General features: G+C 33.2%; 1 protein-coding gene across 2 annotated transcripts in view; it reads left to right on the top strand.

Moving 5' to 3' along the window:
- Positions 1 to 489: 489 nt before the first annotated feature.
- SULT1E1 (sulfotransferase family 1E, estrogen-preferring, member 1) overlaps positions 490 to 11,749 on the top strand; it is a 16,925-nt gene continuing 5,665 nt past the window's right edge. Inside the window, exons 1-6 of one of the 2 annotated variants that reach the window (XM_011968282.1) lie at positions 490 to 497; positions 3,131 to 3,284; positions 5,047 to 5,172; positions 6,160 to 6,257; positions 9,828 to 9,954; positions 11,589 to 11,683. In XM_011968282.1, coding sequence (XP_011823672.1) covers positions 3,140 to 3,284; positions 5,047 to 5,172; positions 6,160 to 6,257; positions 9,828 to 9,954; positions 11,589 to 11,683 — 591 coding nt within the window. In that variant the 5' untranslated portion in view covers positions 490 to 497; positions 3,131 to 3,139. Of the gene's footprint in view, positions 498 to 613; positions 717 to 3,130; positions 3,285 to 5,046; positions 5,173 to 6,159; positions 6,258 to 9,827; positions 9,955 to 11,588; positions 11,684 to 11,749 lie in introns of those variants that run through there. The other variant, XM_011968281.1, reaches the window with a different exon arrangement.

Raw genomic sequence — 11,749 nt, 5'->3', positions numbered from 1 at the left:
AATCGAAAGGTGAGTGATGTTTACGTTCTTTCTTTAGCTGTCATCTGCTTTATAAATTTCTCAGGTCTGCTGAAGAGTTAAAGGCAAAGAGTTTAAATAGGTATTTTCCAATGAACGTGTTAGGATATAACCCAATGACTTCTTTGGCAGGCCTCAGTAAACTGAGCTAGGTCTGACTGAGGGTCCTTGCTGTGTTATTTCTTTCTTCATTGACTTCTCTTTCTTCACTCGAATAAGTTTATTCTTTTGACAGTTAACCATAGTCATGTTATTATTTGTCAGTGAGTGAATAAGGGATTCCCCCTTCCCAGTCCCTTTTGTGTTTTGCTCCAGGTCTCTTCTTTCTCATCTTTTCCTTAATTTTTCTCCCTCTTTCTTCCCCAACCCTTAACAACAGACTTAGGAATTTGAATATGAGCCAAATAATTAAAAAATAACAGCAGGATATTTCTACATCTCTATGAATGAACATGACTATGTGGCTACTGCAGCTGCAGGTATGGATTCATATCTGCATTAATTATTGCATCATGGACTTCACAAAGCCAAGCCCCCAAATTAATCTCCGCCTCCTTCTCTGGCCTTCAGAATATAAACTCACCAGAAACATTCCAAATGCAGAAGTGGTTCTCATCTTTTTTTGCAGCTTAAGATCTGCCTTGATATTTGAAGAGATCTAAACTAGATCAATTTCTTTCACAGGATCAACTAAACAGGTTGTACTTTTTATTATTCATATCAATACTTAGATTTTAGATATAGAAAATATAGAATGCAAATTGTACATTACAAAGCTGTTAAAAAATGAAATATACAAAGACAAAAATCTTCATTGATACTTTAATTAATGATGTAAAGTATTTAAAACCTTTTAAAATAATTTGTTTGCTGTTAAAAATAATATTTTATGTTTATATAGTGTTTTGTTGCTTATTGCTTTAATGTAAAATTACAGTAGCATTGCTATCTTAAAAGTGCTGAATGCTGGACATGTTTTCCATTTTACTAATGAGAAAATAAAACAATCAGCGTATTAGCAGGTAGAATAGAGATTGAATTTTAGTTTTGTGTTCCTGTGATAGGGGGACTTGCAAATAGTGGCATTACTTTCATGCAAGAAACTTCAGATAAACATGACAGAAATCCACAGTACTTGGTAAATCATTAATATGTAGGTCATTGACATATATTGCCTTTTAAATCTGTGAATCCTTAGTAGAAACTAGAGAGCTCCTTGATCTAATAATCAAACTTAACAAATATTTCTCAACATATACTTTGTGTCATAGTGCTGGAGACTGAGATAGAAAGATGTACAAAAGAATAGTCTCTACTTTCAGTCACTTTGCCCTCATACAGGTAAATCTAAGAAAGTGGGGACTATAAGGACCCTATGTATCTATATCTACCGTAGTATTCCAGCACTGCCCACAGGGTCTAGGAACAAGGTAGGCATTCACACAGGGAGTGTTTGCTGTATAAAAGGCAAGTTGGAAGATGCAGGAGAGGAGTATGCAGAAAGGAAGGAAGAAAGAGAGGAAGGAGAGAGGGAAGGAAAAACACTTTCTGAGTATAATTGAATTTATAAGTCACATTGTAAACAATTTTTATTGATGTTTCTTTCTGAAGAACTGACCTATGTACTCAGGATATGAAGTAGACAATTTCTAACTGAAATAGATCTTTTGAGAAAAAGGTTATCACATAGGAAGTAAATCCATACATTGTAATATGAGACCATTTACCAAAAGGAACAAAATGAGAAAAGATATTTTATTACATGCCACCTACTTTGCCTCTCAGACCAAAACAGACTATGAAGGGGTAGCTGGAAGTCAGCCCACCACTTAATGATAAATCTACCACTCCCAGCTGACTATAAGCCAATTCTTACAAACTTGGCTGAACACCAAGAAAGTAATTCACATGAGTAAACAAACCAATAGGCAGGACAAATGGTGGTGCATTTTATACACATTTCTTCTAGTGGAAGATCTATTTTCTGAGACTAAGGAGAAGGCTTAGGGAACAAGTGATTTATTGATAAGACTAATTTGTAGTTTGGAAATAGAAATCTCATATTTTTGGTGACATTACATTTGATATGACATAGAGGAGAGTTTTTTAAAATTTGAGATTGTCCTAAGGGCTGGGGCAATTTATGTGTGTAGAAGAACTTAGGCAGGTTTTTGGGCAAATGTGAACAGGAGGAATATCTAGAAAGGTTAATGTCAGGAAGGGCAAAATATGTTGGGAAGCTATGTCAGAAACTTGAAATAAAGTAAGTTTGGCAGTTGGAAAAAAAAAAAGATACTAAAGGAATTTGAAAGCTAATGAAAGAAAGTTTGCCTAATTAAAAATTCTGTTAGTAACTTTGAACATGAAATAGATTGTCATGGGATCAGGAGATGAATTAGGAAATGATAACCATCTTGCTTAACGTTATAATTTTTAGCCAAGTCATTTAACGGGAGTATCCAATACCTTATTGATCAAATGGGGAAAAAAGTAATTTTCAAGGTCACAGAGGAATCCTTTATACTCTCAAGATTCCATTTCTTTGATATAACCACCACAGGGTCATTAATTTCATCTTCTTTTCTTTTAGATACATTCACCAAGCATTTGGTTTATTTTAATAAAATGATACATATTCAGGAAATCAAAAATCTTTGACTTAGATACCCAGCAATAATAATCAAATGTAATGATCTTTATTGTTATTTGATGTATATGTAATTGGATAATTTGCTAAAATATTGTAATTCTTGACCTCTTTGTCTTTTTATATGCCCCAGCAATTTTGAAAGAAATTGAAGGCTCTGTGGTTTTTATTTATCATAGAATAAATATAATTAAGTATATCCATATTTTTATTTAGTTTTAAGCATATTACTTCATAATCACTTGTGCTTTCCTATTCTTTTATGTGTTAGACATCCTTCTAATATGGTTAAAAACTCTCTATGTGCCAAAACTATTTCATATGCAACTTTACTATGTTTTTGCCCCATATATGCAACAACTAAGAAGTGCTAGGTATGTAGGAGGGTCCCGTGATACATGCAGTTGTTAATGGTAAAATATTGTTAAGTACATACAAAGTATAAAACACAGTTTTTTTTTTCAGTGTACCACAATGAATTCTGAACTTGACTATTACGAAAACTTTGAAGAACTCCATGGGGTTCTAATGTATAAAGATTTTGTCAAATATTGGGAAGATGTGGAAACATTCCAGGCAAGACCAGATGATCTTGTCATTGCCACCTATCCTAAATCTGGTAAATCTCTTTGTTATTCTTTTTTCACCTAAAAATAATAAACCCACTGTAAATGGTAAATATTAAGGTGTTCATGTCATACACACTCATTCTCTATATTAAGAACGGATGCAGTAGTTTTGATATGAACATAGAAAAGGTAGTTCTATTCCATGACCACAATTTTTACCTATAACTTGAATAGCGTATTAACAGATGGATGTTGTTGAGCACAGTTAGAAACTTACATAACTTACATAAGGAACCTGTATTCATTCCATAATGAAAATTTAAAACTACCAATTGTTTACCTTATATCATTAATGTTGTTGTATATACAGAGTATAACCACCACTTTTTACACACTCTAAAACTCTCTTTCAGATCACCAGCTCTTTAAGTCTATCTACAAAACTCCATTTTTAAGCAGAGTTCTGGAGTTTTACAACTATAGACTTCTAGAAATTAGACTAGTCTGAATTCATATTTCTCCATCTGGTTGTTCCATTTACCACTTGAAAATAGAGTCAAACACACTAAGTATTCCCTTCATTACCTTGACTCTAAATCTTCTTTATTTTCTTCCCTATTGGAATAAATGGCAGCTCAATACCAGTCATCTGAAGAGGAAACCCGTGAGCTATTCTAGATTCAATCCTTCTTGCTTATTCATCTGGCATTTGTAATCAATCAAAATGTTTTGGTCATTTAGTCTGGTAGATATGTCTCACAGTCAGCCTCTTAACACGTCTGTTGTCTCCCTTTCTATTGATCCCTCACTCCACTACTGTGTTTATTCTGGCACCAAAGAAATTCTTCTAAAACACAATTCTGATAATCTTGCTCTTCTGCTTAATATAATATATGTCAGTACTTTCCACGATTTTTATAAAAACAACTTGGATTCTTTAGTGTGAACTACAAGGCTTGCTATCTGCTTGCCTGAACCCCAACTCCTCTCTTCAGATAGGCTCTTTGATTTAGGTCCTATAGTCTATTTCCAATTATTTTCCTAACTACTATACCATTCTTAAGTACCAACTTCAGATTAAAAAGAGAGACTGGGCTTCTGCCTGGTAGAACTGTTTCTTACCTCCCACAAGTGGGGAATTTATGCCAGTAATTATTAAGGCTAAGTTGAAGATCACATCCTCTCAAAAGCATTTCTTGTCAAAATATCATGTCAGCAGCAATAACAGTAGCAGCAGAACACTGTGTTGTAGATTCCTTCTTTGCAGTTATTTAAATCCCTGTGCCATACTACACAATAGTATCTTAATAAAAACAAAATTTATTTTGCTATTGAACAATGTCACTGACTTCAAAAGGCCGTTAGCTCCCATAGGACAGGAACCAGATTTATCCGTTGCGAAGTTTTCTGACCTAGGACCCAATGCGAGACATAATATGCCATCAATAGAATTTTTGAATGGAAACATGCTTGTGTGCATCACGTATTATTCAAGACTTCTTACTTTTTAGATGTAAAAATTTAAGTCCAAAACTGTTACCACCTTGCACAATGTCACAATTCATCATGAACAAATTTGGACACAGGTCTCAGATGTGCCCTACTATAATATTTATCTTTATCTTTTGAGGTTATTTTTGTGTCCTAAACATAAAATATTATAGAAAACATTTCCTGAGTCTGTGGCTATTCAGACACCCTTTAAATAGCATTGCATTGGTACCTGCCAACTTTATCCATCTATAAATCCAGCACTCCTGTCATCAACTCTACATGGTCAGCAGGAGACTCAGTTTTATTTAATTTTTACAGGCACAACCTGGGTTAGTGAAATTGCATATATGATCTATAAAGAGGGTGATGTGGAAAAGTGTAAAGAAGATGTAATTTTTAATCGAGTACCTTTCCTGGAATGCAGAAAAGAAGACCTCATGAATGGTAATGTTCAAGTTGATTTTAAAAACTATTTGCATATATTCTAAGGTGTGTATGTAGATGGTACAAGCAACAAGATCATAAGCAAGAAGGGAAATTAGTATCAGGCCTTCTACATAAGACAGCATATAAATTTATATTCAAATTTAAATCTTGACAGGCTTTGCAGTATAGCATATGTATGGCATGTGTCTGGAATATAGTGAATAAAGACAATTCTTATATGCCTTCAGTAGAGTTTAGTAATATGTACACATGTATTTCTCTGTGGGTTAAATGTGATGATATTTTAAATACTGAGAAAAATACCCATACATTTTTCAATGATACATGCAAAAGTATATTTGCCACAGATTCTTTTAATATTGTGGAAAATTAGAAACAACCTAAATGCTAATCAACAAAAGAATAGTTAAAGGTTGTATAATAACACTATAAAATCATTAAAAATTTTTGGATGTTTCCTGATAGTGCAGTTTAAATATAATATATCGAGAGAAAAAGAATTAGGAGCTATCAAAACATTCATCTGTGTGCATGGTATTGAGATGGCTGTAAATTTGAGAATATAAGTAGATTTGTATAGATGGTTGCTTACCAAAATATTAATGATTTCTCTCAGGTGATGAAATTTTATTTCATTTTATATTTTTCTCTGTAATTTTCTCTATTTATAGTTCTTTCTTTCATAGTAAGTGTTATTATTAGGAACACAACATAGCATCTTTTTTAATTTTTAGTTTTTGTGAATATATATTAGATGTAAATATTAACGGGGCACATGAGATGTTTTGATATAGGCATGCAATGCATAATTACACTATGGAATATGGGGTGTCCATTCCCCCAAGAATTTATACTTTGTGTTATGTACAATCCAATTACAATATAGACTCTTAGAGTTACTTCTGTTTTATAAATATCTATATAAATCCACATAAGTAGTTATAATTTTTGAAGTTGCCTAACCTTTACTTTTTTAAAAATCAGGAGTAAAACAATTAGATGAGATGAATTCTCCTAGAATTGTGAAGACTCATTTGCCACCTGAACTTCTTCCTGCCTCATTTTGGGAAAAGAATTGTAAGGTAACCAGCGTCAAGTGTTCACAAAACTTCATCCAACTCCAAGAAATGATCGAATGATCTCATCAGCTATAAACACTTTTTTATTTATTCTTTCCTTGAATCTATAGGCATTTAACAAATGTGGAATACAGTCAATATTGTCAGAGAGTCTATATTTTAATTCCAACTCTGTGTTTTGCCAGATGTGGTTCTAAAAAGTCCAGTTAAACTCCCTAAGCTAAGCCCAAGTTATTATATCTGTAGAAGAAAGATAATAATAACATCTTTTTCATAGAGTTGTTCTAAGGTTTAAATGATAATGCTTGTAAAGTGCTTCACATAATTCCTAGCATGTTGTAAACAATAAATGGTAGCTACTTTTGCATTTGTTGTTATTACTAATTGTACTGAATGTCCTCCCTTTGCAAAATACTGTGCTTGGTGTTGTTAGGCATGCAAATGAACCAGAAAAGGATAGGTCAGATAACTGTCATATAATAACTATGTATCGAGTGCCTAATACGTGTTAGGGACATAACAATAAGATACATGCAAGCCTTGTCTTCATGGACACATAGTCCATTGGAGAAAAAGGACAGGTTAACAGACAAGACAAAAAGTATCATAAGTCAAGTAAGAGAGATAATTCTAACTTAGACACTGTAGGTAGGAAAGGCATCTAGGAGCAACATCTCAGATATTTGAATGGTGTATAGGAGGGATGACAATTCAGAGATAATCTGAGGGGGCATCTGAAATTAGTTGAGTTTGATTAAGTGTACACATTGGCTAAATAAGTAAAGGGAGATTCGCTAGGAATTGATTATAAGAAATATTGAAAGTCAAGTTAAGATGTTTGGACTCTGCCATTTTAATGGTAATGAGGAGTAATAGACATATTAAGCTGATAGTTGATACTATCAGTTTTGCTCTTTAAAAATAATGTTGTACATGACCTCAAAATACAGGAAAAACATGAAGTTTGAGACCACAAATTCTGTTCTTCAAGAACTTTCTGCCACCAATGCTGTTCTTCAAGATCTTATAGTACTATTTGCAGTCATCACTAACAAAAAGGGGATGTATCCCAGTCATTACATATTCCCATTTTGTAATCTGTTACATGGCATATTTGACATTTCCTATAGATCTACAGACAAAAATCAAAGATCTCCATGCTAGTTTGTTTTTATCATTAGCAATCCTAGATCGACCATATGCGTCCTGCTGAAGTCATTCCATACATAAGGGCAGTCTCATTAGTAAACACCAGTTATATACTTTCCAGGAGATGTGTCATTATTATTTTTTAAGAGATTTGACCAATACACGTTTTTCCTTTGGGGGATAGGTGGTGGACTTGCTGTTAACTCCTTACTTCTCAAATGGAAACAGGTACCATACATTTATAATAGTCCAAGCCTTCACAAAACTGCTTATTTTTCAAGCGTTATCAAAGAGTAGGAGATAATTGGAGGGATTCATGTTTGGGTATTTCCAGAGTGATTTACAGAGAAACAACAACAGCAACAACAAAAACCAAATAGATAGAGGATATTTGTAAATATCCTTTATGCAAATAGATAAAGGATATTTGGAATGATGGAACAGAAACTAAAAGTGATAAAGATAAGGAAATGACAAAAAGTAACAGACTAGTGGATAATATAAATAACAGACCAACGGATTTGAGCCATTGGTGTGATTGTAGGAAAGGTATGTGGAATAACTGATGGGGAAGAAGGAAGAAGCGAGATTTCTTGAAAGAAAAGATTATGGCTCAGGATTATGCTTCAAAAGTGAAACGTCTATGGTAAAGGCTTTATTCAGTATTTGGTTACAAAAGTGATTACAAAAGTCTGAAGTAACATAGAAGTAATGATCAATAACTACATGAACTTAGAGAATCAAGTAGATCACACATACCAACAATAATATTACACAGAATGATAAAAGAATTTGAATGGAGAATGAAACCATGATGCAGGTATTCAAATCTTCAATTAAAGCAAGGGAATGACTACAAGCTTAGAAATGGCATCAGATAGGAGACGTATAGACTAGTTAAAGTATCATAGGAATAGGTGCAGAATTTTTAAGATAGATTATAATCACAAGTGAATCATTGGGAAACTGATAACTTTGACTCAAGAGAGATGCAGTGCAAGTCATATCTTCAGGAAAGAGCTGGATTTCCCTTGAGGACAGAAAAATAAGCGTGCACAGTAAAAAGTTTGGGGTATTGAATAAGATCTGCCAAAAGAGAGAATATAAACTAATGGGAGTTTAGGGAAAGAGAGATCACTCTTTTTTTCTGCCTGGGAAAATAAAAAACCTCATGGAGGACCTGAAGGCAAGCTACAAAATATGGATAGCATTTTGAGAAACGGAAAACATTCAAGAAAGAGAGACTAGAACAAAGAAGACAAGGGGTGAAAATTCTGAAGTAAATTAATACATACTGTGGCAAAGGGTTCCTCTCAGCTAACAGATGAAACGAACTAGGAAGAGTTATAAGTAAGATTGGAAAAGTTCAATGTGGCTAATGATGGATTTTAGATGAAAAATGTTCACTTTTATTCTCTAGGTTTTAGAGGCTTTTACAAGAGGGCTATAAAATGAGAGCTATACATCTAAGAATAAGCTAGATTTCTATAAAATTGTTAGAAAATGTCATTAGTAAGACAATTTAGTAGCTTTAATCATATTCCACAAACAGTGGAGACTCAACAATATCCTTTCATGACATTGCTTAGGTGCCTGAGGAACTAAGTAGATGCCCATAAGGATACTGGACTTTACTTTCACAGGTCTTTTCATGTAACATTGAGTATCAGACCTAGAGTAGACCACAGATGATCTAACTCAAATCATTTGTTTAGTAAAGAAAACATTGAGGTCAAAAATTACTGGTACTTTGTATTCTTAGTGCCAAAACTAGAAACTAAAACCACAGCTTTCCGATAACTAATTCATTGGTATTTCTTTTGCATGTAAAATGGAAACGAACAAGCTGTTGGTAGAGATTATATTTTCACTGAGATCAATGTGCATATAACTAGAACCTCATAAACATGTTTTTTTCCCTGCAATATTGAAAGTGAAGAGACCTCAGAGCTATATATTTTTTTAATTATGTAGAGTGGTGGTGTAGTATACAGACCAGAACACAGTATAGTTGACTGAATGATATGTCAAATGGTTTACTCTCATTGATTCACTCTCAATGCTATATTATTACTAAATTTCTGCTTTGTCTCTTCACTTTTAGATTGAGAATAATAAATAATGTAACTGACTTAATTTATATTGATAAAATTTACAACACTCAAATGAGGTATCATGTGTGAAAATGGCATAATAATGTTATTCTGTTTGTAGTGAGAACAAACAGAACAACACTACAAAAACCACTGCCATCTCAGGTTATTGAAGATGTCTTTATAAATAATTGTACATGTTTTATGTATTTTGTAAAATGAACATGCATTAGGTTTATACTTGAAAACATAAATCCTTTTTATAAAAAATCTTGATTAGATTGTTTGAAAAAAATGTTAAGTGGTTTAATATACAATTTCATCCTCTTAGATAATCTATCTTTGCCGGAATGCAAAGGATGTGGCTGTTTCCTTTTATTATTTCTTTCTAATGGTGGCTGGTCATCCAAATCCTGGATCCTTTCCAGAGTTTGTGGAGAAATTCATGCAAGGACAGGGTAGGAACAGCTTCTTTTCACTGAATTTTTTCAAGGTGATATAAGACAAATGCCATCTCCGAGTAAAAGTTTTTATCTGTTTTGGTATGCTTTCTTCCCTGATTCATAGTTAAAACATAGAAATTCTAAAGGCGCCTGGAGGTTTAGAACAACCATACTGTGTCCAGATATAGATAGATGGCAGAATCTGAGCACCCTGGTCCAACATTTAAAAATAAATATATAGAAGTATGTTTGGGGTCGGGGGTAGCAATTTTACTTTATAAGATTGAGACTCAGTGTCTGATTTTCAGCCTTGTCTCTTTTTAGTAGAAAAAATGTTTTGCATTATGTTATTACAACTCTCTTGAATAAGGAGGGGGGAAGAGATTAGAGAAGAGAGAATGTTCGTTTATTTTCAATAAAATTGCTAGGTTCTATATGAATCTGGAATTCACAAAGAAGGTTGACTATCTACAAAACTCTTCCTCATTCTACCCAGTGTGCAATCTGAATATTTTAACCAGATTTCTCAAATTTGTCAAGAGTTACTTGAGCAGATATTCTGGCAAGTTTTTCTTTTTCATTAAACATTTTGACTCAAGTGTTTAGATTTGAGGAAGAAAGGGTGCAAGATAGTCTAGTATTCACGAAAGAAGGCCATTCTGATCATGTAGCAGCAATTATAAAGAAAAATAATAATGAGTTTTCATATCTACACGTGATAATATTAACTCAAGACAAGTATATGTGCTTTGTGTATGTTGCTACATTTCGGGAAAAGTTCTACTAAAGCATAATGAGTAAAACATATGCCTTAAGATTGTCAAGACCTCCACTGTAGGGCAGACAAATATAATTTTGCGTCACTACAAAGGGATAAGTAAGATCACTATAAATTTCATTGTAGAATGTTTTCTGTAAAGAAAAATTCCCTAATGGAGTCAAAGAACAGAGGAGGTATACAATGACTTCAGGCAAAGCAGAACCTTTTAACTCACACAACATTATATTATTTTGTCAGCTTTATATTTTATGAAACATTTTTAGTATAAGTGAGGGAAGAGAAAGAAAAAGGAAGAGACAGCATTTGGTTATATTACATCATTTCTAAAATCTAATTTTCTGGAGTAAGAATGACACTAAGGGTACTTAGGAGAGCACCCCTTACCATGTAAACTAATAGTGTAATAAATACTCATATAGTTACTAGTTTTAGTTGCCAAATCTAGTTTGTAAATGGTAAATTTGAGACCGGAACTGCATTCTTCTGACTATTAGACCACTGCTAGTTTCACTAAGTCAACTCCCTTCACTAACAACGTGATTTTACACACACACACACACAGACACACACATCAGTTTCAACAATTTTCTCATAAGCTTTAAATCAAATTGATGAGAGAACTTTCCCTACTGTTTTTGTCATAAACTATGTTAAATGATAAAATTCACACTATTTTTACATACACAGATTATTTAACATACTTTGCCTCTCTTGCTGCAGAGAACTTTGCTTAGGATATACAGCTGATCTATTCTCATTTCATGATCATCTATTTATATTTATTTGTTGCTATTGTTGCTTGAACACTAGTTTTCAAGCAGTTTTAGAGATGATACCACTTTCACACTGTTTTTCTCTCTAATTTTAGTTCCTTATGGTTCCTGGTATAAACATGTAAAATCTTGGTGGGAAAAGGAAAAGAGTCCACGTATACTATTTCTTTTCTATGAAGACCTGAAAGAGGTGAGGAACTTGAAACACATAAGCAACTTGGTAATTTCTAAGAGTTGGCATTTGAAAATACTCTGG

Source organism: Mandrillus leucophaeus, unplaced genomic scaffold, assembly GCF_000951045.1.
Source record: "Mandrillus leucophaeus isolate KB7577 unplaced genomic scaffold, Mleu.le_1.0 Scaffold837, whole genome shotgun sequence".
Classification (NCBI taxonomy): Eukaryota; Metazoa; Chordata; class Mammalia; order Primates; family Cercopithecidae; genus Mandrillus; species Mandrillus leucophaeus.
This window is presented reverse-complemented; position numbering and strand designations above follow the sequence as displayed.